Source organism: Phyllostomus discolor, chromosome 12, assembly GCF_004126475.2.
Source record: "Phyllostomus discolor isolate MPI-MPIP mPhyDis1 chromosome 12, mPhyDis1.pri.v3, whole genome shotgun sequence".
In the NCBI taxonomy this organism is placed as follows: domain Eukaryota; kingdom Metazoa; phylum Chordata; class Mammalia; order Chiroptera; family Phyllostomidae; genus Phyllostomus; species Phyllostomus discolor.
In genome coordinates, this window is record NC_040914.2 from 7,264,694 (window position 1) to 7,288,696 (window position 24,003).

The following is a 24,003-nucleotide window of genomic DNA, read 5'->3' on the forward strand; positions in this document are numbered from 1 at the left end:
ACTTTAAAATGGTTAATTTTGTGTTGTATAAATTTCACCTCAATTTCAAAGAGCAAAACCAGAAAAACTTAGCTATGCTACTGGAAGTTAGGAGAGTTACTACTTGGGAGGAATGGGGGGCTTTTGGGGACTCTCTTGTTCTACTTCTTGATCTGCACACTAGTTTTGGGGTACGCTTGTAATCCAAGTACTTACCTGTGGTGTTTTATGCATCAGTAACAAGCTAAGAAAACAAAAGAAACCTGGGAGGAAAGGAAAAACCTCCTCACAACAATCTCATTTTCAGATGAAGAAACTGAGACACAGAAAGGTTCCATTACTTGTCCAAGACTCACAATTGTTGACCGGGAAAGCTCAGAGGGAACCTGGTTTGCTCTGTCCACACTCTTGACTACCACGCAGTCTGCCTCTAAACTGGCAGATGGGACCAGGCCTGGCGGGGCCTGGCGGGGCCTGTGCCAGAAGGGGACCAGCAAATAGCATGAGGCACTCCAACAGTGGTGCTCTCTCTCACTCTGCCCACTCCCTGAACAGACCTTGCCGGGTGAGAGGCAGCACATGGGCCAGGCCTGGGAAGCACTGGTTCAGGAGTCAGAGGATGCAGCACCGCCGCCTCTCTGCTGGAACTGTCCAGCAAGTCAGTCTTCCTGCCGAGCCTCTGAGCCTCCGTGTCCTGGTCTGGAAGATGCCTGCCTCATAGGGCGGCTATGAAAATGCAACAAAAGCCCTGGTCAGGTAGCTCAGTTGGTTGGAGCGCCGTCCCATACACCAAAAGGTTGTAGGTTTGACCCTCAGTCAGGACACATGCCTAGGTTACAGGTTCGATCCCTGGTTGGGGAGCATATAGGAGACAATTGCTCAATGTTTCTCTCTCACAGTGATGTTTTCTTTCTTTTTCTCTCTCTCCCCCTCCCTCTCAAATCAATAAATATATCCTTGGGTGATGATTTAAAAAAAAAAAGAAAATGCATCAAAATTGGGCTTGCCTATAGCATAGCCCATGCCTGGCACAGACCCGGCACAAAGAAACTGGGACTGCTATCATTGTAGCCACCATGAGTGAGCGGGGTGGGACAGTGCAGGTACCAAAACAGCTGCAGTCAGTAGGGCCCACCTTGCCTGGCCCACCTCTGCCAGCTGCTGCTCAGAGCAACAGGCACTGGGAGGCCCAGGAGTGACACAACACATGTGTGGATGGTGCAAACCCAGGCAGGTGCCATCTCTACAGCTCATCTGGCCCCCCTGTAGCACAAATGAAGACACTGAAGGCCTGAGAGGGGCCGAGACCCAGGCACTGCTATCAGCAGCCCTGGACCAGAGACAAACCCCAATACCTGCCAGAGTTCTCCAGCCACCTCCAGGACTCCCACACCCCAGCCTGAAGAGCCATGGGCCTTGGGGAACTCAAGAGCCCGAGACACTGCCTACCAAACCCCCATCTTGTACCACCACCACACACAATCCCAACCATTTGTTCAACAATCAGTTACTGGGCGTCTACAGCATGACTTTTCTAGGCACTGGGGTGCCTGCAGCAAACAAGCCAGGTCAAATCCCTGCCCTCAAGGAGCAGACAACAGAGGCCTGGCTTGTTAACCCGCTCTACGAATAGAAAAACAAGGCTCAGAGAGGTGATGCTTGCTCATGGTCACACCAAGAGGAAGTGGCAGAGCCAGGATTAGAACCTTGACATCTGCCAAGGTTCAGAATGCTCCGTCAACAGCCCCAAACACAGGGCCCAATCTGGGGGGTAGAATGACGTGTCTTGAATGACACTCCTTTCTTTAAGGGCAACAGGGACAGGTCTCACTGCTCAGTCTGATGGGGGATGCCTAGCCCTGGGGAACTGCCTCTGTCCCTCATCACTGCTCTGTGCCTGTGGGCTGGGAGAGGACAGGCTGGTCCTTCCCTGTTCCCAAAGGACCAGCCCCATAAGCATCCCTGCCCTCTCCAAACATGCCCATCACTCCCCTCTCCAGACTCACAGGCTGGCTGTCCCCTTCACCTTCATGCTCTTGCCCCAGTTAGACGTGGGGCTCACTCTCTTGCCTCCTTTGGATCTTTATTTTTATGGTCCCCTCCCGGCGAGGCCCTCCCTGACCACATTTACGACAGCACCCCTGCCAACCTCCTTGCCCTTCCTTCTCACATTGCTTGGTTTTTCTCCACGGCACCTAACGCCACCGGACACACATGCCTATTCCGGTGCCACCCGCCCTCCCCATTGAAAGTAAACATCAACATGAAGATGGGGGGTGCCTGTTTGGTTCACTGCTATGTCCCCAGTGCCTAGGTCAGTGCCTGGAATACAAGGGATGCTCAAAAAATGTTGGCTGAGCCCCGACCAGGTAGCTCAGTTGGTTCGAGCATTGTCTTACTATGCCAAGGTTACAGGTTTGAGTCTCAGTCAGGGAACATACAAGAGTCAGCCAATGAATGCATAAATGGGTAAAACAACAAATCAATGTTTCTCTCTCTCTCTCTCCCCTCCTTCCTCTAAAAATCAATTAAAAAAAAAAAAAGAATCCACTCTAAAATAAATGTTTGCTGAACGAATGAAAGTACACAGGAGCAGCTATCAGCAGCCTGACACCGCCCTCCCTGAGAAGGTCCACGGAAGCCGGGACGGGCTGCCTTCTACCCACCTAGCCCGAATGAGCCAGCCGGCAGCACATGCTCTTCCCAGTAGCACTGAGCAACACAGCTGGTGAAGGGTCTGGGGACAGGTGGCCGGGGTCTAGGGATCCTTTCTCTTCACTCTCTTCCCTGTAAATGACTTCACTTCTCTGGCCTGGCTGCCCTCTAGCTCAACCAGATCAGGTCGCACCATGGCCCACAACCTCCCTGGCTTCCAATCACCTGAGGAGCCCCCGCCAGGGCCCCTTCCATCCCTGCTCCATCGTGGGACCTCCTCCCACCCGCCCTCACACACTCTGGGCTCCCGCCCCTCTCCCACCTTCATCCTTGCTGTCACCTTAACCAGCTCTGTGTACGGCTCACTCCCTTACCTGCTCCGGGCCTCTGCTCACTGTCACCTCCTCAGAGCTACTTCCCCGGCCACCCCTTCTCCCCCCAGCCCCTTCGCCCTCCAAGTTCCTATTCTTCACAACAGACTTATCACCACCTACCAGGCATGTCTGCTTATCTGTTTATTGTTTGTCCCCACTTCCGAATGGAATGTACACTTCCTGAGGGCATCACTGTCCTCAGAACCTGGGACACCCTGGCACACCACACACACTCAACGAGCATTTGCTGAATGAATGCTGAATATTGCCTCAGCCTGTTATTTCAATTAAATGACTTCTCTTTCTCTGTACCTTAGTTTCTTTACCTATGAAATGGGGCTATGAATGAAATCACTACTTCAGAAGCAGAACTTGAGGCCTGGTCTGTGGGTTCACGCAGGGTGCTCAGGTAGGCCTGGAGACTCGGCCAGCCCCTGGTGGGGCCCCAGCTCCCCTGCCCAGACTACTGCTGAAGGGGTCCCTGAAATGTGATCCTAAGGAGCTACTGGCCTGGGGTAGGCAGAGGGGCTGGGATCCTGGCCCTGGGAGACTGTGAAGGCCCTACATCTCTGCTTCTCACAACATCAGCTGCCAGGAGAAAGGGTGTGGCAGTGGGGCTGGGGTGCAATACCACAGCCTAAGCAGCATGAGCAGTCCCTTACCACGCTTGTGGAGCCAGCCTTCTTTGATGACAGACACCTCGTTCATGGTGGCAGCGTGACACGCTGTCACCTAGCTTGGGACAGCTCAGGGCAGCAGGACATGCAGGAGGCACGGTGAACAGAGCACAATCTGCAAGACAAGAGGGGAGCTCATCAGAGTTGGAAGGGGATTTGGCCCCAGCCCCTTACCTTGGGAAAGCCAAGCTCTGAGGCTCCCGTGGCTGCTTGGTCTGCTCTGAGCACAGTGGAGCCAGGGTCGAGTGGGAGAGCCCTGCTCCCAGGGCCCAGTGTGGGGGGAAGATGCGGCTACATCCCCAGGGACCCCAATGTGGGGTGGGGGAAAGAACACAACTCTACCCTCAGAGCCCTACTCTACAGGGAGCAGAGCTCCCAGGCCTACGTGTGGGCCTGACCCTGTGCTCGACACCCACGACACCCATGCTAAACAGGGCCAGCCCACCTACCCACCCTCACTCCAGGCTGGGAAGGGGGCAAGGGAGCCACAGCCCCACCTCCAGCGTCACTCCCATGCCCAACACTGAAGTAACCTGGGATAAATCAGACAGCCCTGGGCACCTGAGGGTGTGCTCAGAGCCACCAGCATCTGCCTGCCACCCCCAACACACACACACACACACACACATACTCTCTCTCTCTCTCTCTCTCTCTCTCACTCATTCTCTCCTTTCCACATCAGCAAACCAACAACCACCTTTAGCAAACCATTCCCCTGCGACACACCACCCCATGTCACTCCCTCAGCCTCAGGTCCCTCCTTGCCCCCACCAAATGACCAAGAAAAGACATGTCGCAGGCACTCCAGATCTTGAACAGGAAAGCAACCTACGGTGTAGACACACACTTGTCTGGTACCCAGGAGCCAGTCCTGGGGTCTCGATCAAGGCCCTGGTCCCTTCCCCGAGACCTCTGCTTCTGTCCTCAGGGACCAGCAGCTGATAGACTGACAGACGCCGAGGCTGCTGCTCCTGTCTCAGGTTCCCAGGCGGGCGGGTGGAGGGGAGAAGGGCGGGAGGCAGCCACCAGCTGGGCCCCTACCTGGAGCCTGGACAGAAGCCACGGAGCCCAAGCGCCTTTTGCCTTTCCTGGCCTGGGGTTATTTGCGGACAGCAGGTCAGGAGCTACTGTGGCTCCCAGAGAAGTGGCAACTGGCTGTAGGGACACCCTGGGCATCAGCTTTCTCTCGTGCCCCAGGGGAGCTGGTGGGCTGGACACACTACGGCCTGGCATGTGACTGTGGCAGGCTGCCGACCAGGCACAGGGAAGGAGGTAAGTGGGAGGAAGCGGGGGAAAGACAAGATGAACAGTGACGGAGAAGTAAACAGCGGATAAGAAATCACATTCTGAACTCCAAGCTGCAAAGGCAGGGCCAGAAGCAGCAACAGGGTTCCCCTCCCCAGCAGGCATGACAGGCACCCCAAAGGACTCACGCCATAAGCCCAATAGCCGGGACTGCCAGACACTCAATCCTGAATATCCCACCAGTCTGTGCTGCAACTGCTAATGTGCCCAGTCTCTCCGGAGATCCGGCCCTCCCTAAGCCTGGCTCAGGTCCAGGGCTGGCATCTCCCGGGAGAGTCCTGCCCCACCTCCTTCCTGGACTCCTCCCCTCCAATCTGTCCCCCATTCAGCAGCTATGGGGACCCTCGAACCTAACCCTGTCCTTCCCCTATTCAAAATCCTTCCATGGCTTCCCACTGGCCTCGGCAAAGAAGCAAGCTCCAAGGCTTGGGATTCAAGGCCCCTCAGGACTTGGCCTCTGCTGGCCTGTACTCCACTGCCTCCCACCCCTGCTGACCAGGGTGGTTCCCACTGCTCAGCCACTCAGCTTCCTGACTGCCTCTCTCACCGAACCCCACCTCCTCTCCCCTCCCCTTCATTCCCCTACCACCACAGCCTTCTCCCTGGGTCCCCAGCCTCTGCACTTAACCCCTACACTCCATTTAAATCTAGCCCTGTCCCTCCCTGCGAGCCAAGGAGCACCTGGAAAGCCCTCAGTAAAGGCTAACGACTATGACAATGATTATACCTGGTACTACTTCCCCCATTTCTCTTTCCCCCACCCTCACCCTGCCCGCTTCTATCACTTAGGCCCTTACTTTTGTGAGTTATTCCTCCTTCTTGAGGTCTCAGCTGAACCAATTTCTCCTCCAGAGAGCTTTCCTGACCTCAGAGGCCTCACTGGGTGCTCTTGGTGCACTCCTCAAACAATTCTCCCCATACCTACAAATACTCACACAGTGAACCAGCACACCCGGGTATCTGCTGAGTACACAATGAATTATCCAAGTCTCCCCAGCAGAGCCCCAGGCCAGGAGCAGACACAGCCTCACAAACACTCCCAAAGTCTAATCATGCCCCCAGTTTTTTGTTTTGCTTTGTTTTTGTTTTTTTTTTTAGTGTGCCCTAAGCTCCAGATACTATCCTGGGTGCCAGAGACACAGCATCACTAAGACACAGCCCCTGCCTTCATGAAGCTCACATTCCAGTGGGAGCAGCAGGCACGGTACCAATAAACACACAGCAATGGCACATGGTGAAGAGGCACTGAGAAAAATAAAGCTGGGGGAAAGGATGGCAGGGAATGGAGCTGTTAGCCACATGCTGTGTGGCACTGTGAACAGGGCATGAGTCCCGATGTGCAGGGAAAAGAATTTCAGGTAGGGGAAAAGCAAGTGCAAAACCTCTGATGAAGGAAGGGGCTTGGTAAGCATGGGAAACTACCACATGGCCCACATGGCTACAGAGTCAGAAGCCAGGAGAGGTGGGTGGCAAAACATTTAGGGTCTGGCAGCTGTGGTAAGGACTTAGGGAATTCCTCCCCAACACAGGGGCCGACACTGCACTTCCCCAGGTTAGGAGCTCAGTTTGGAATAGTTCCCAAAGGGCCGGGATGGACCCGGAGTCCAAAGGAAGGGTGGATGTGAAAGGAAAGAACGGGGCCTGATACCCATCTCAGCTCTCCACTCCCTCCCCTCCCAGCCCAGTGACTTCACCTCGAGGAATCTCCATGATTCAAAGGCACTAAAGCACCCACTGTGTGCAGAGGTTCAGCCTGCAGCCTGGCCCCTCAAAATGCCCAAACCATGGCTGCCATGATCTGAAAGAGAGAAGTGAAAGCAGGCACCAAGCATGGCCAGGGTCACAGAGTCCAGGAGCCTCTGCCAGTCGGGTGGCCTTGAGCAGGGTGGCAGCGTCCCCATGGAGCCTCTCTTAAATGCTCTACACCGCCCCACCAGAGGGGGTGGGGGGACCACGCCTAGGGCAGGGCAGAGGCACAGAGAGGGAGAGACGATTACCTTGGGTCCCCCAGGTAAGCAGTGGTGGAGGTGCTGGCCGCTGCTCTGCACACCAGAGTCACTTTTTACATTCTCATTTCAGTGATTAAGAGGCCAGCAGGAGCTTGGGCAAGGGCAGGGGGAGGAAATGGAAGATCCCCTATGTCCTGGCTGGATCCTGCCCTGTCCTCCCACTGAGGGTGGTGCCTCAGCTGAGGTGTTTGTGACGCAGTCCTGCGGTGATGAAATACCAGGCACCTCAGCCAAGAGGATGGCCTGTTCCCTGGGGAGCTACCGATAGAGGACGCCTAAGCAAGAGGACGGAGACTTGGCCTCTGGAGGTCAGGTGTCCGTGCACAGGGGCCTGCCCCGGGAAATGCCTGAGGCAGCACGTCCCACAGCGGGGAGCACTGCATGGCCCCGCTCCCACTCCCCCACTCACTGCTGCTCCCTAGGGTGTCCAGACCTGAATCTGCTGAGGGCCTAGGCTGGAGTTGCAGCTGTCAGCTGGAGGTGAGCCATGTGGGAAGCAAGGTGAAAAGAAGGGCACCTCACAGGAGAGGACAACCAAGGACCACACACAATCTCATTAGTTACAGGGACATGCAAATTAAAGCGACTCACCAGAATGGCTAAAATTCCTTAAACTGACAATGCCAAGTATTGACAAAGGATGTAGAGGAATCACAACTAGTGAGAGTATCAAACACCCAATCACTACGGAAGACTGTGCGGCAGTAAGAATTAAAGCTCATTATGTACCTGTGCCATGACCCAGCAATTCTGCTGCCCCAACAGAAATGAGTGTGTGCTCACTGGAGGACATGTATGTACTAGAATGTTCACAGTGGCGTACAGTAACCCTCAAACTGGAAACAGACCATGTGTTCACCCACAGAAGAATGGACAAATCAAGTGAAGTAAACTCAGACAGCACAACATCCTACACAATAAAAAGGACCAAACTGCTGACACACACAACAGGGATGAAGTGCGAGACTGTGACATGGAATGCCAGAAGCCAGATACAAAATAACACACCAAGAGCCCATTCATAGCAAGCTCTGAACAGGCCACGTGACATTATTTGTTTGAAGACAACTTTCTCGCTTGTAACTGGGCAGAAATCAAGGCAACAAACATCCCAAAGTCAGCTGTGGTTCAATTTGGGAATAACTTTGGGGGGCGGGGGGCGGAAACGGATATTTCTGGGAGTGGACAATATTCTGTGGTGGTTACACCAGGCTTTGCTTTATAATTACTTGTTATAACATAAATTTAACACATTTTTCTTTATTTTATGACAAAAGAAGTAATTCTGGAAAAAAAAAAACAGAGTTTGGAAGTCCAAACAAGAGCTCAAATTGGGTCTCCTGGTTTCCAGGGCTCCCCTGACCTCAAGGCTGGCCTGCCTGGATTTCTCCTCAAAAAGGCTGGACCACCAATGAGTAAGGAGAAGGATCCAGGGTCCAGAGGGTCAAAATCTCAACCCCAAGCTCTGCTGCTCTTTGGCTGTGTGACATCCTCTACGTAGTGCAGTGATCCCATCTGTATAAGGGTCCCGCTGGAGGAGGGACTTGCACTCCAGGAGGAGCAGGGCAGCCTGGAAAGGGGGAGGCTGGAGTTTTAGGGGATACACTTAACCGCACAGAAGCAAGCTGAATGGGAATGCAATTCACCACACTCAACGATCAGCTCTGAGCAGGAGTCGATAGTGACTGGACAGGGGTTCCTGAGGGGGCTCTGACCGTACTGGCCAGTTTTTAAAAAAAAAAAGATTTTATTTATCTATTTTTAGAGAGAGTGGAAGGGAGGGAGAAAGAGAGGGAGAGAAACATCAATGTGTGGTTGCCTTTCACACACCCCCTACTGGGGACCTGGCCAGAAAACCAGGCATGTGCCCTGACTGGGAATGGAACCGGCAACCCTTTGGTTTATAGGCCAGCACTCAGTCCATTAAGCCACACCAGACAGGGCGGATTTTATGTTTTTTATCCTCACCTGAGGACTTTTTTTTTCCATTGCTTTTAGAGAGAGGGGAAGGGAGAAAGAAACATAGATGTGAGAAACATCGAATAGTTGCCCCCCATATGCACCAAGACCAGGGGTTAAACCTTCAACCTAGGTATGTCTTCTGAATGGGAATCGAACCCACAAGCCTTTAGTTCCCCTATGATACTTCAACCAAGCCACACCAGCCAGGGTAAGGTTTTATTTTTTAAAATAGTCACTGAGTACATGGGTATCACTGACTTTATTGTTATGTTTCAAACACTCTATAATAAATTATTATTAAAGTTTTTAAAGACATTTTTATTTCCATCTGTCTTATTTCTCAATGGTTTTCAAAATGTAGCTCCTTCAGAAGCTACATCTCAGAGCTAGGAGTCAGGTCCACAAGAGGCAATTTACAACACGGCACAAGGCCAAGCGGAGAGAGGCCCTGGATGAGGGCCTCACCCTAGTTTGTTAGTCTTGGGAAGGGTCCTTCCAAACCTGTTTCCTCATCTGCAAAATTAGTTGGGTGGTTCCTGCCATTGAGGGTAGTTCCTGCCACTGAGGGTAGTTGTGAGCTCTAGTGCTTCTGTCCTCGCCCCTCTACAGTCTAGGGCCCTGTGAATACCTGAGTCAGAGCCTACCCCTCCTCTATTCAAACCCTCTGGAGCCCCATCTAATCCAGAGTAAAAGCCAAAGTCCTTAGAAGGAGCCCAGAACTCTATGCGGTCTACACTGATGTCCCTTTACTTCTCCAAACACATTCCTGCCCCTGTGGCTCCTGCGACAATCCAGAACATCCCTACCTCAGGGCCCTTGCACACACTGCTCCTCTGTTAGGAGGCTCTTCTCCAGTTACCCACATGGCCCCACCCGCTATCTTCAGCCTCTGCTCCTGTTGCTTTGAGAAGCCTTCCTAAACTCCCTAGGCAAAAGTGCACCCATCTTTCCTACCCTTATGCTTTTTCTCCATAAGCACCTGTCACTCACAGGGTTGTATGGATTTACCTGTTCAGCAATTCACTGTCAGCCTCTCCTCAGCATGTCCTGGTGCACAGTGCTGGGTACATACAGGGCACTTAATACATATTTGTGGAATGAATGTGTACCAGAACAGGCTCCAAATAAGTGAAATTCCTTTCCTTGCCATTTGTCAGGTCCTCTTTCTCTCGCCCCCTCTCCCTGACCTGGTTTCTTTGCCAGACAGGACAGATGGGATTGAGGGAGGCAGGAGCGGAGGCTGAGGCTCTGCATCTCCAAGCACTTGAAAGAGTGGGGTGAGGGCTCCTTCCTGGCACTGAGACCCCCTCTGGGAGCCTCTGTCATCTGCCCTCTAATCTGTGCCTCACCTACAGCTCCCAGAGGAGGACTCACTCAGGAAATAAGTTCAATGATCAGCATCTGCTTGTGGGAATCTGGGAGGAAAGGCACATGGCGGGGGAGGAGAGTGATTCCCTTACTCACCACCGCAGTTCTGTAAACTGCTCCCCAGCTTCATGAGAGCATGTTAGCAAAACGGATAATGTGGAAAACACTTGCCCTTGGAGGAACTTCTGCAGAAAATGCTTATGGCAGCACAGAGAGGGGTTTCTTGGCCTCAGCACTAGCACTGTTTGGGGCTGGGCCATTCTGGCTGTGGGGCCTGTTCTGTGCACAGCAGGATGCTCAGCAGCACCCCTGGTCTCCATGTGCCGAGGCACACCCTCCCCCAAGGTGTAACCATCGAAAGTGTCTTCAGACACTACTGAATGTCCCCTGGGGCAAGCCACCCCCTTTGAGAACTGCTGTGCTGAGGGTGTTCTTGCTGGACTCATGAGACACAGGAAGCAACCTCAAGTCCACAACAGCTTCTGGTATTGAAGTAACTGTTAATATGATGTCAATGCTAGAAAGAGGGAATGTCTACATTGCACTTACCACAAGCCCAGCACACCTAAGTGCCTTGTACATGCAAATTCAACCCTCACAGGAACACTCTGCAGCACGAGCTTACACGACTGACTCTATTTTAATAAAGACACTGAATCACAGATGTGAAAAGACTTGCCTTCATCACCAAATCAGAAAGCATGGAGTTGAGAGGGGACCCCAGGCAGCCTGGCTTCCCTGCCACAATACACACAGCCTTAGGCAGACTCAGATTCAAGACCCTGCTCCCCGACTTGATAGCCTCCCCAAGCCTGCGTTTCCTCCTTTGTGCAATGGGGCTGAGAGCAGCGCCTCTACCAAAGGCTCATCCACGGATGGGCTCAGCGCAGCACCCAGCCCTCGATGAGGACCCATCCGGCTGACAGAACACAACACAGCCATATTGTGCATGAGAAATACCCGACGGGCCAACACTGATGGTTGGCACGCAGTGTGCTCCTGAACAACAGGATGTCCAACCGATCCCTTTTCGGAACGTGTGCGGACACACCATGTCGTCTCAACTCTCATATGCTTATTTTTCACACGTTGACACTACTGAGATTGACAGACATCTCACCATCCATGTGTAAAGGGATGCTTTCATCTAAAGCATCCTTTTCAGAAAAGCGGTTGTACGATCAAGAGTGGACCTTACAGGGAACAGTGTCACAGACTGGGGATGCAAAGAGATCTGTGTTCAGCCGTCACAGACAGAGAAGGAACTGTCTCAGAGCCGACAGAGGCAGAGTAAGGGTGCAGGAGTCGAGGTGGCCGCAGGAACCAGATCTGTTCCAACCTCAGTTGTGAGGTCGGGCTGTGTGACTTTGGGCAAATTGCTTCCCATTTCTTCGCCTCAGTTTCCTCATCCGCATGTTGGAAACGATAACAATACATACCACGGAGGCTGTGCAGTTAATCCCCACCAGGGAGTGAGTTAATCCTCATTAAGTCCTTCAGACAGAGCCTGACACGGCAAGGGCTGAACACCTGTCAGGAGCCACTGTCTCCTCCAGTTGGTGGAGACATGGGGGCCCTCACTTCCCACATACACACTTCTGTAATGTGTGAATTTTTTTACCTATTCCAGTTCCTTGGTAAGAAGTGGCAAAAAATAAATATATTTTTTTCCTGTTAAACACCACACACTCCCCCCAGCTGCCCCATCTGTCTACTTGGAGCAGGTAGGACAGGAGGCAGGCTCAAGACGTGGGCGGGCTGCAAAAGATACCGGGACAAGAATAAGCACCGGAGCAGATTTCTTCTCCTCCCTGCTACCCCAGGCCTTACAGCACCCACAGAAATCATGTCAAATATTTGAGTCTGCTGGGCCATGGGCTCCAAACATGCTGAGAGCACCATGATGTGGCCAGAGGGACCCTCCAAACACAGCTCTGACCCTGTCCCTCCCTGCTCAGGGGTCACATCCGAGGCCCTTATGGAGGCTACCAGGACCCACCTGAGGTGGCCCCTGCCAGTTCACCAGACTCACAGGTCAGTATGCTGCCCCACACATACTTTCCCCTTCTCTTAGTCCCGTGAACATTTCTTGCTCTCTTCCCCTCACCCCAGGGCCTTTGCATGTGCTAGTCCCCCAACTGGCACACCGCTCACAAACCTTTACCTGCTAAATCCCTGTTTCCTCAGGGGAGCATCCCAATAGCCCCTGCCCTATGATTCACAGGCACTCAGACCTCAGCCTTCCCGTCCCCTTGCAGCACTTACCTCTACTGTCTCAGTCATGTGTACAATTACCTGGGTAAGGGTACACCACCCCCTAGTGGACCAAGAGCTCCACAAAGCAAGGATGGGGTCTGTCCTTGTCCCCTTGTGTCCCCAGCCCCACAGCTTTGAGCTCAGAGTTCCGCCAAGTGAAGGTGGAACAAAAAAGTTTGCATTCATTCATCCATCCCACAAAAATGGCACCTACACTGTGTCCATACTGCTCTGGTCACCAGGGAGGCAGCAGCAACCAAAATAGAGCTCTCAGCCCTGGGGAGTTTACAGGTCTGGGGATGGGGGAAGGGAATGGAGAGTGGACAGGCACTAAAATAAGTCAGTGAAATAAACAGGCAAGTTATACTGACTTTCAGAAGCTGGCAAATGCTGTGGACAGAGGCAGCATATTGAGGACTAGGTGCTGGGGAGAGGGCAAGAGTTTCCAATGTTGTTGTACAGGGTTATTGGAGGAGAGTTAGTGAGATGGTAAAATATGAGCAGAAACCTGAAAGAGACTAGAAAGCCACATGGAGACCTGGCAAAGGGTGCACCAGGCCCAGGAAGAGTAGCACCAAGGTGTGGCCTGTGTGAGACACTGTCAGGAGGTGGTGGAGGAGAGCAAGGTACCTGTGGCTGCAGAGGAAGCTGGGGGCCTGGCCTGGGCAGGGACTTCCAGCCACTGTAAGGGCTGTGGCTGTTCCCCATCGAGAGATGGGGAACTGCTGGCTTGAGGAGGAGGAGCACATGGAATCCCCCGGCCCCAGTGAGGAAGGGCCTGTGTCACATCCTTATTCTCAGGAACTGTCCCCAGAAAAAGCACTGGCCTGACACCCCTAACACCTGGCTCACTTGGGGATCATGAGGACCCACATTCTAGAGGAGGGGAAACTGAGGCCTGGAAGGATTCAGTGAGTACCCAAGGCCTGGCAGCTAGAACACAGCCTAGAAGACTGGATCACGCTGTCCTAGCCAAGGCTCTTCTACCTCCCTCTGCACTCACTCCCAAGAGGCCGAGCCCTCCCACCCCCCACTCAGCCTGCCCTTACAGTACCTGACACCCTGCACACCGAGGCTGTCCCCAACGAACTAACATAGACACACACACACACACACACACACAGAGGGCCCACCCAGCCTGGCTGAGGGGTTCCTCCCTCAAAGCCATTGCTCTACATCATCACTTGCTGGTGCCCAGCCAGGAGATCTGAGGCAGGGTCTGGTGGCCCCAGTCCCACCTCATTGCTAAGACACCTGGGAGCAAACAGGCAGGGTCCTGCCCACGGCCAGCATTTCCTGAGTGCTCACAACATGCCTGGCCTGGATTAATACCGACCTTCACAGCAACTCTGAGAGGTAGATGCTGCTAACATCCCCATTTTCCAAAAGGGAAAACTGAGACCCAGAGAGAACAAATCACATGCGTAAGATCATGGGTGAGTGAGTGCAAGAGGTGGCTTTCTTAGCCAACAGAACTTTCTATAATGCTGAAGGTGTGGGTACGATGGCTAGTGCAGCTAAAGAACTGAATTTTTACTTTCATTTAATTTTAATTATTTAAAATTTAAAAGGCACACATGGCTAGTGGCCAGCTGATTGAAGGTGCAGCTCTACAGAACCTCTGCTAATGAAGCAGCAGGAGCCTGAAGGCAGGAGGGTGGGCAGAGAGGCTGGGACTGTGACACTCACAGGCCCAAGGGGCCAAGGAGAAGCTCCCACCCAACGCGTCACCCTTGAGCCCTGACCCACTCAGCCCAGAGAACTGGAACAGGGCTCGGATGCCCAAACCTGCACCTGGAGCCCTGGCCGATTCTAGTCTGCATGAGTCTCTTCTCTGAACAGTAGCATCCACGTCTATGAAACGGGACCTTAACAGCGACCTAACTGAGCATATGCTTCTGTTATTTCTTAACAACCCAGAGTCGCCATGGGGGCCCAACCAGAGATGTGCTCTACATGCAGCTGGGGAGAAGGCCAGCATTCTGGGAGACGGGCAGCAATCACACAAAGGCGGACTCCGAAGGCAAGGACCTGCCTGAGCTTTAGTCAGAGCTGTGGAAGTGGCAGCTATGTGAACAGTGTCACTAGCTGGCTGAAAGAAATCATCCAGATGATTCATGACGTGCCTATATTAACTTTTGGAAAATATCACCTAAATGAAAGCATAGCTAAATAAAGTAGACAACTTGCAGACACTACCCCAAATCACGTGCTTAGCACCTGCCACTGCCACCCCCCAGGTCTCTGGACACTATTTTGAGAAACGCGGCCCTAAGGGACCCCAGACCTGCCTGTTGGACCCATGCCCTGCCACCCTCCTCTCTGCCCCGCTCCAGCCTGGCTCGCAGTGCTTCCACAGTACGAAGGTGCCTCAGGGCCTCTCCCGTGCTGCCCGCTGGCTACCTGCCTGACCCATTCATTCCTTTGGGCTTTCACCTTCAAGCCCTGATGCCTCACCTCAGGGCTTTCTCCCAGCCCCGCTCCAGCCAAGACCAGCTAGATCTCTGTTCCTTTCCTTGGCCACATGGAGCCCTCACAGGGCAAATGCCACTTCTCTGCCTCCTCCACAGACTGCATGCCACTTGCTCCCTGGCATCCAAAACTATACATGACAAGCAACAGGCACTCAATAAATTATTTGGTGAGAGGATGGAATATACAAATGACCAAAAACAGCCAAGGGCTAACACCAGAGGCCATTCAGGAATCAGACCCCAAGCCAGGGTGTAGGGAGTGTCTCCTGCTCCCCTGCCACCCCAGCTCTGAGATAGGAAGGGGCCAAGGCCAAGGGTCCATGGGCATCACGGGCTGGAGAGAGGCAGCCCCATCCCATCCAAGCAAGCATCAAATGGAGCTAATTCAGTCATTTCTAGGACAACTGAGGCCTCCTTGGTGCCAGTTCTAAGAGAAGAGAAAGCAAAAACATCATTAAAACACCAGTAATGACCTCAAGGAACAGCGGCCATGACACCGGTCAGAAGCCAAAGAGCCAGTCTCACAAAGGCAGACTTGACACCAGATAGGGCCGGGTTCCAATTTCACATCCCTCACCTATCAACACTTTCGGCGAATCCAATCACCTCCCTGAGCCTTTGTGTCCTCACCAGTGTAATGGGAACAGCTGTACCGAGCTCCCAGCCTGCGGTGAGGACTGGTGAGAGAGAGCACCACAGAAAACCCCAGAGGGGCCACTCTGCTGGCTCTCTGTAACAACGCAGCCATCCTACCTAGCTTTCTGTGCCTGGGTTCCGTCTACAAAATGGAGGTGACTGCTACACACCTAACACGCCACCGTGAGTCTGAGCAACCGGGAACCAAGTGCTCGGAGCCACGTCTGGCCGAGCAGGAGCTTAGTGACGAGTGTGATTAATCTTTCTGTCCAGAGCCCTCCCCAGCAGGAAACCTCAGCTAGCTGGCCTGCCATTCCCTCCCAAGGCTTTAAACACAAACCTACTCTGCCAACCAGCAAGCCCAGGCTGGCCGCGTCCAGAGCCCCTTCTCCGCTCTCAGGTGCCCAGCCTGACAGTCTCCAACAGCAGAAGCGGCAGCATGGACCCATCAAGCACCTTCCCAGGCAGCCCGGGACAAGCACTTTTTAACATGTTAGCTCCCTGATTCCTCCCTACAGCCTCAGCAGGGACGGTCCCATTTCAGTTGTGCAAAAATACATCTCAGAGAGATAATATAAGGCCCCCAGGGTTCCCCAGCAACCAAGGGGAGAGCCAGGAGCAGGGTTTACAACCAGGCCGGCTGCCCCCAGCTCGGGCCACTTTGAAATAACCCACCAGATGAAGACAACCTGAAACCAAGCTGGCAGGGGTTGGGAAGGGGGGCAAGGGATTAGCAGCCACCCCAGTCCGTGGGGAAGGGCCCAGAAGGTGGCGAACCAAGACAAGCTTGGATTTCTGGCCTCACCCTTCGAAACATCTGTGGACGAGCTTCCTAGGCAGGACAGCTGGGCTCAAGGAAATTCCTGCAGAGACCTCTGACATGTAGTATCCCCTCAGCCAGACCCTCCTTGCTGTCCCCTGCTCCACAAACCCAGCACAGCAGGTCTTGCTGTGGGTGCGGAGTTGGCAGTGGGTCCTGCCCCCAAGGGGGCCAGGCTGAGATCCCATCCTGCTGCCCCTCCCACGCCCGCTCCCTCGCTCCCTCCCTTCTGGTCCTGCTCCCAGGGCTGTCTCCCCGAGCTGGGCCTCTCACTGCTTGGCTGGTTGTCCAGAAGAGCCTGCCACGGAACCACCCCAGCGTGCAGCCTCAAGGCCTGGTGGTTGAGAGCCTTCCACTTGGGAAGTCAAAGAGAGGCCCAGGGAGGGGTGTCCCTGGGTCCCCCAGAGGCTTGGAGATCAAGTGCAAAGGACACTCTTTTCCATCCTCCTAATCGAAGGGAATTCTGAAGACCCTAAGACTATGCTCTGAGGGGCTCCACTCCCTCCAGGAAAGCATTCCAAAATGAGCCTGGGAAAATCAACAGCCAGGTTCGTGCTCACCGTTCTAAAGCTTAGCTAAGTTTAAGGCTCACTTGTGGAACTAGAAACCCAAGGTTACTGAGTGCCTTCCTGGGCTAAGGGACTCTGGAGCCATGCTGCCCAAACTGAGAGCTTGCCCCCAACACTGCTGGGCTGGGGGACCCAGCACAGGTTACCGAGACTCTCCAGGCCTCAGTTCTCACCTCTGTGAGAAAAGACTCATAGCAGATTCCACTTCAGTCTGAGGGGTCTTCATTCAAGTTCTCCCATGGCTGCTTCACCACACACCAGTCCCAGCCTATGTGTCACCTCCTCCAAGAAGCCCCCCATCAGCCCAGCTAGAACACACTAATACCAAAGAAAAATAACAAAAATGAAAAAATAAATAAAACACACTAACATCTCATACTCTCTTTCCCCTGACCCCCATTCTCGTTGCTTTCATAACATTGACAGTGACTTGATGTCCTTGTTTGCTGGGCTCCTGTCTCCAGTAGAAGGTAGGCCCACAGGGCCTGGTCTTCCAAGTTCTAGAGCAGTGCCAGGGATGGTGCCAGCCCTCGGGCACAAGTGGAATGGAAGACAGAATCAGCAAGTGTGGCTTTTATCAGGTATTCCTATTGTTCGGCACTGTTACTTGATATTAGCCCAACTATTTGGGTTGGGGAGGGGTGGGCAGCAAAGCAGCCCATTGAGCTCCCCACCCCATCCGTCCCTAAAGGGGACAGCCACATGCCCTGGGGAACACGGTGTGAAAACCACAGATGAGGGAGGCAACCATCGGGCCTGCAGCATTTCTAAGGCAGTGATTCTACTCAAGGGGGAAGTGGGAGGCATGTGAAACTCCCTGACTGGCTCTAAACCTACCCCCGCCCCAAACAGAAGCCTGAGAACCTCTCTTATGGCAAAAAGCATCTGCTGAAAGTCTAAATCTGACCAAGTTGCTCCTCAGAGGGGGCTGCAAGGCTCTGAGCGACCCAACCCCTCCTACGTCCTTCACTCACCCTGGCCCTGCACCTCACCAAACTTGGCCTCACTAGGACTTCTGTACTGTGGTTCTCCCCCACACCCCAAGGCTATTCCCTCTCATGTCTCCTTGCCCATCTCAGAGGCCTTCCTGACAGCTCACCTAAAGCACCAGTCACATCCGATTTTAATTCACTGCCTAGTCCCTCCCTTTAACCTGCCCCTTATTTATTCACCAGGTTTCAGGTTTGTCTCTCTTGGTTCCAAAGGGGTAGGGCCTTTGTCAAGTGCACCCCTGTATCCCAAAGAGCTAGAGCAATGCCAGCCATGCAGCAGGTGCTCAATAAGTGGTGGATAAATGAAAACTTTGCTTTAGTTCTACAATGCCTTCAGGATCAAATCCACACTTCTCCACCAGGCCCACTGGGCTCTACAAAGCCTGGCCCAAATCCACGCACACTTCTCCAACTCTCCCTGCCTAGCCTTCCACCTTGCAGCCTTCAAAAGGGCCATTCCCACCACTGCTGGGGTCTGTGGTGGAGATTCAATAAAAACACATACAGGGAAGAAGACAGTTTAGCAGAGACCGACATCTACAAAGGAGCTGGAATTCAGACCTCAAAATGGCTCTAGGCAGCAACTGTGTGAAAGAAAGATGGGCCCTGGGCACTGCATTTTCCAGCTTTTATTTGATTATATGTCCCTCCCAGTCCCAACCCTCATCTAGAAACCAGAGATGCTAATTTTGGCCATATCCTCCTCCTGGTGTTATCTGACAAGGCTCTGTAACTTGAAAAGCACCTTCAAAATCCTAGCAGAAATAAGAATTACAATTGCTAAGCTATCCCAGGGCTCACCATGTGTCAGGCACTCTTGTTAAATACAGTGAGAACAGGATGTTTACTGTAGGCTTACTGTTAGAACTTCCCAGTTATAAATGCTTTCCACAAACTAACCCATGTAACCTTCACAACCTATCAGGGGAGAATCAGCAGCAGCCCACAACACGGATGATGAGAAGGGCTCAGAAGGGTTGAAGAACCTGCTGAAAGTCACACAGACCAGTGAGTGAAAGGGCTGGATTTGAACCCAGTGCTCTGAATCACGCAGTGAAGCTCTTTACACAGGTCAGAGACCAGGACACCAGATTCCTGAATCCTGGTGGGGCAGAGCTGGGAGGCTGGATAGTGGGATGCCGGAGAAGACTGAGGGTGGGGTGCTGATGCCCCCAGTACTGCTGACTGAGCCTTTACACAGTGCCAGGTGCTCTTTGAGGAGCTTCTCATGAATTAGCTCATTTAACCCTTGCAACAGCCTGAGATGGGTGCCATTCTGAGCCCACTGCACAGAAATGAACCCTGTGGCCCACGGTCACACAGCAAGAATGTGAAAGTGCCAGAACGTGCACGCCTGCCCACTACACCATCCTTGCGTAGAGACCTCTAACAGGGGTGCCCTGATAGCATGTCACCCCTGAATATTGCTTTTACTGTCTTCTCCCAACCCCCAGCACACACTGTGCCCTGGATTAAAAGATGCTCTGGCTCAACTCTGAAGACAGACCTAGTCCCACCAGCGAGTCAGGACTGCTGGACCAGCTGCCAACAGAGGTGCTCACAGCTGCCCCAGGTTCTGAGGACAACAGGAAAGAAATGACCATGGGTACAGCTGGCAGGGTCCAAGGCAGGGGCTTTGAAGTGACAGAGATCCACTCCAGCTTAGGAGCCAGTGAACTAGGAGTACCTGACACCAGGGATAAGCAGATGCACCTTCAAATTCCAGCTTGGCCCCCTAGGTCTGACAGACCTAGGCAGGGCAAGAACACCTCTGAACCTCAATTTCTGACTCTGCAAAATGATAGAAACACCATATCTACCTCTGGGTGCAAGTAAACCACTGTTCCAGTTACTTGTTGACAAGAGGTTCACTCGGAGGCCAAATGGGGCCAGTGGTTCACATCCCAGCTCTACCACTTCTGGCTGTGAGACCTGGGGCAAATCATTTCACTTCACAGCAAGTGTCTCAGTTTCCCAGTTTCCGCATCTGTAAAATGGGTATCACACTTCTCCTTACCTCCTAGGGGTCTATAAAATGGGCACAACCAATACCTAAACCATAGGGATATTTTGAGATTTAAATGAGATCATGTGTGTAAAAGGCCTGTCACATTCCTGACATACAGTGAATGTTTAAAAAACACTGGCTATTCACTAGCTGTGGAATGACTTGCCTCTTTGTGCCTCAGTTTCCCCTTTTAAAACAGAGCATAGCAACAGTACCTACCGTTCTAAGATGTGAGTATCCAGCAAGTTGGTCCACAGGAGGCATTCTGAACAGTGTGAGGCACACGGAATGCATTCAATAAATGTCAACCATCAACCTCGTGGTTATTCTTTTTATTGCTGCTTTTAACCCCATCTGGCAAGCCCTCAAAAGCTAGGAGGAGGAAACCAGAGGAACAAACCCCTAGCAGAGAAAAGTTCTACACAGCCACCATGGCCTTGAAGAGACTCAGGGACCATTTTAAGCACCACAACCCATGGAAGCCAGTCAGCTTGGAGGCTGATGCTATGGACCAGACGTGACCACCCTCCCCTTTTGACCACATCATCAGCCCATGTTAGACTTCACCCTGCCCTTTAGGAACTCCAGACCCGGGGGCAAAGGTCACAGGCAAGCCAAGGTCACAAGCTGGCCTAGAGAGCAGGGCCAGTGGCCTCCTATCTGGAGCTGGCTGCTGGAAGCACCCACCCAGCCGGCAGAGTGAGAAACAGATCTGTGAAGAATTTGGCTGTCCCAGGCCCTTCAGAAGGGCAGTCTCCCTTCCTGGATCATGCTGGGCTAGGTCCCCTTGGCCTATGCAAAAAGGAACAGCTGGGAAAACAGTGCTTAGCCTCACTGCCACCCACTGCCACCTAATGGTGAAGCCAACTGTTATTCCCTTGTGGGGAATGCAAACACGATGGGCGCCTGGACTGCTCACCAGGGAGACACAGTGAGTCTCAAGGACGGAGGGGCCTGCAGAGCATGGTGCCTGGCTCCTTCACACCTACCCTCAACCAAGGTCAGGCCCTGACTGGACTCCCCATGCTTGTCTGAGATGAGAAAAAGGGACAAGTTGAATGGCAGTCCATGGAGGACCTAATTATTCCAGTACAGGCCCCGTGCTGAGCCCAATCCGCCTCCAAATCAGAGGAAGGGGGACCTCCAAATACTAAGAATCAAGGTGTCCCGAGCCACTTTGCCCTGAGAGAGGCGTCCCACCCAACACTCCGTCCTCCAAAGTCTTAAGCAGGTCCGTGAGCACAGCTCCCTAAATCTAAGCTTACTACCTCTTCCCCCTAAATGGAGTCAAAAGCTCAGAAAACTTCAAACAGCGGCTTTTAAGACATTTCCCCACACCCTATGGAAAGAACTTGCCACAGAGGTGTCTGTCCCACACACCTTAAAACAGAGTGTAATAATAGGAAATTGTGCGGTAGACAGGAGTCCAGGGTCCATAGAGTCCCCTCCCCCAAAGTTATTAGGTTCAATAAAGGACGATCCTCCCTGTAACTCAGTGTAAACCCCAAGCTCCACCCACCAAACACAGGAGGCAGAAACCCCTCCTGATCACTAGCATTAGAGCCCTCCCAAAACACTCCCGTAAACGACGTCTTCTGCCTGCCCTGTCCCTCAAAAATTATAAACATCACAGCCCTACTACTTTGATGTAACGCTCTCTACGTTCTGGGGATGGCTCCCCCCCCCCCACCAGCGCCTCAGTGGTATAACCCAGACGGCGCTACCCGGACCACACTTGGTGTACAGATCCCTCCCCCAAAACCTCCACATCTCTCAAAGCGGTATAGGAACTGCTCCCACACCCCCGAATAGGTACAGCCTCCTACATTTGGTAAGGCGCGCCCCCTCAGTGACTTAGCGCTCGCCCACCAGGCACGCTCTCACTTCACAGCCCACGAGTTCAGCCCCAAGCCCGCACATGCTAGGGTCCGTGCCCCCAGCTCTTCAGTGGTTCGGGCCTCGCATTTTGGTAGCCCCCCCCCGGGACTGCTTCAGTGGTGCGACCCGCCGCCCCCGCCCCCGGCCCCTCAGGGCTAGAGCCCCCGCCCCCGCGCAGTCACCCCTACTCATTCCCGGAAGGGGGCTCGAGGGCCTCGGTCCCCGCCCGGCAGGCACTGGTGGTACGACCCAGCGCGGCACCGCGGGGGGTCCCGACGCGACCACCGCGGGGGCGGGAGGGCGTTCGGGGACACGCACTGGCGCGCTCACCTGTCACCGGCAGCCGCCCAGCCTCTCCGGCGGGGCTCTACTCCTGCCCATCACCACGCTGCGCTTGATCCTACTCCTGTGTTTCCTGGCGGCAGTGGCGGCGGCGGCGGCAGCGGCAACGCCTTCTCCGAGCCAGGCCCAACGGCTCGCGCGGCGCGGCCCCCCCGCCCCCTCCCCCGGCCCCCGCTTACCGCCCCGTCCCACCCACTGGCCGGAAATACCGCCTTCTCCCGCAACAACAGGAACTGACGTGAAGCGGGAGCTAGACTCGGAGAGCAATACAGCGCAAGCGCAACGAAAGGAGGCGGTGGACTTAAAGCAGAACGCCTCCGTACAATAGGCAAGTTTGGGCCGGCGTAGGTTAGTGATGGGCCTCGCGCAGGCGCCGAAAGAAAAGAGCTGATAGGAGTGAGCAAGCGCAGTAGAACTCTGACCGACGCCCGCTTTCCCTAGAGGCTGGCAGGGGTGATGTTTCCCGACAGTCCCTGTTCCTTATTTGCATACGCTTTGATCTTGTTTTTACGCTCTCGCTTTTCCTCCCGGTTCCGAGGCTCTTAAAGGGCCCTGGACCTGGAGTTAGGAGAGGTTTCCTTTTCAGTATATCCCTCACGGTTGAGCTCAGTCTTTGAAACCCAGCTTTGCATTTTCTTGCTAGTGATGGGTAGAAGGCTACACTGTTTTTTTGGTGTGCTTCAGTATCCACATCTGCCAAATGGAAATGATCATACCTGCGTAGATGGGCTATTAGACTATTTTATGTAAACAGAACAATTTATATCAATTAGACATTTATGACTCAAAAATATTCTTATCTGCTCATCATATTTGCAATTAAATATGGGATATAACTTTTTTATGGGCTAACTTGGGCCGACAAAGGCCTTAAAATCACCCCACAAGAAAAGAGTTTTGTACAGATTCTGGCCCATTTATGCTAGTGTACTAGACAGCTGTGAGACATCTGGTTCCCAGTCCCTTCTCTCGCACTGGTTGGGTGGAGCATGTTAGCTTATGAGTTTGGGTTTCAGTGTGCCGCACAGCTTGACAAGTATGCATTGGTTATCCTGAGTTCACCTAAGTCTACGAGAGTGTTTGGGGCAAGTCCTGCTCAGGGATGGGCCTTAGGTAAGCCTAACGCTGGAGCCATCCCTTAGCTATGGGTTTCCAGCTTGGAACTCGCTGCCGTGTATTCCTAATTCATGGTCTCGCCCCTTCAGTGTTGATAACTCTGAACAATGTCTCCATCAATACAGCCCTGACCACTTACTTGAGAGTCTTTGACAGATCTCTCTCCACAGCACAGAGAGCCATAAGAGGGGAAAGACCAAGGCAGTCGTAGTCATCACTGTGTACTTAGCAAAGGGCTTGGCACCGAGTGGGGTCTTGGGGAATTTTTGTTTCAAGAATTAGCCCTTCTGCTCCAGTCTAGACTCTGTGGCCTACCTCTTCTTCCTCTGCATGCTGAGCAGCTCACAGCCTTATTCCCCTACTTTGAAGTCTCCCTGGACAACTCAGATCCCTACCCCTCCTAGGGCACAGGTGGTTTATATCACTGAACCCTTCAGTGTACTTGTGTATGAACTCCTTGGGGTCCTAGTAGTTCAAGATAGTCGCTTCCAAGCTATTTGAAGGCCTAGCACACATATGTGTACACTTACAATGAAACAGAAGTCACTAAATACTGTTTACCTTTATGTGTGATGCACTCTAA

At 53.1% G+C, this 24,003-nt stretch overlaps 1 protein-coding gene across 4 annotated transcripts in view; it reads right to left on the reverse strand.

Moving 5' to 3' along the window:
* Positions 1–22,506, reverse strand: part of AKT2 (AKT serine/threonine kinase 2) — a 49,469-nt gene extending 26,963 nt beyond the window's left edge. Inside the window, exons 1-2 of one of the 4 annotated variants that reach the window (XM_028529499.2) lie at positions 22,293–22,506; positions 3,671–3,800 (exon numbers count right to left, since the gene is read on the reverse strand). In XM_028529499.2, coding sequence (XP_028385300.1) covers positions 3,671–3,716 — 46 coding nt within the window. In that variant the 5' untranslated portion in view covers positions 3,717–3,800; positions 22,293–22,506. Of the gene's footprint in view, positions 1–3,670; positions 3,801–4,517; positions 4,886–6,987; positions 7,127–22,292 lie in introns of those variants that run through there. The other 3 variants (XM_036011909.1, XM_028529501.2, XM_028529500.2) reach the window with 3 other exon arrangements.
* Positions 22,507–24,003: the final 1,497 nt, after the last annotated feature.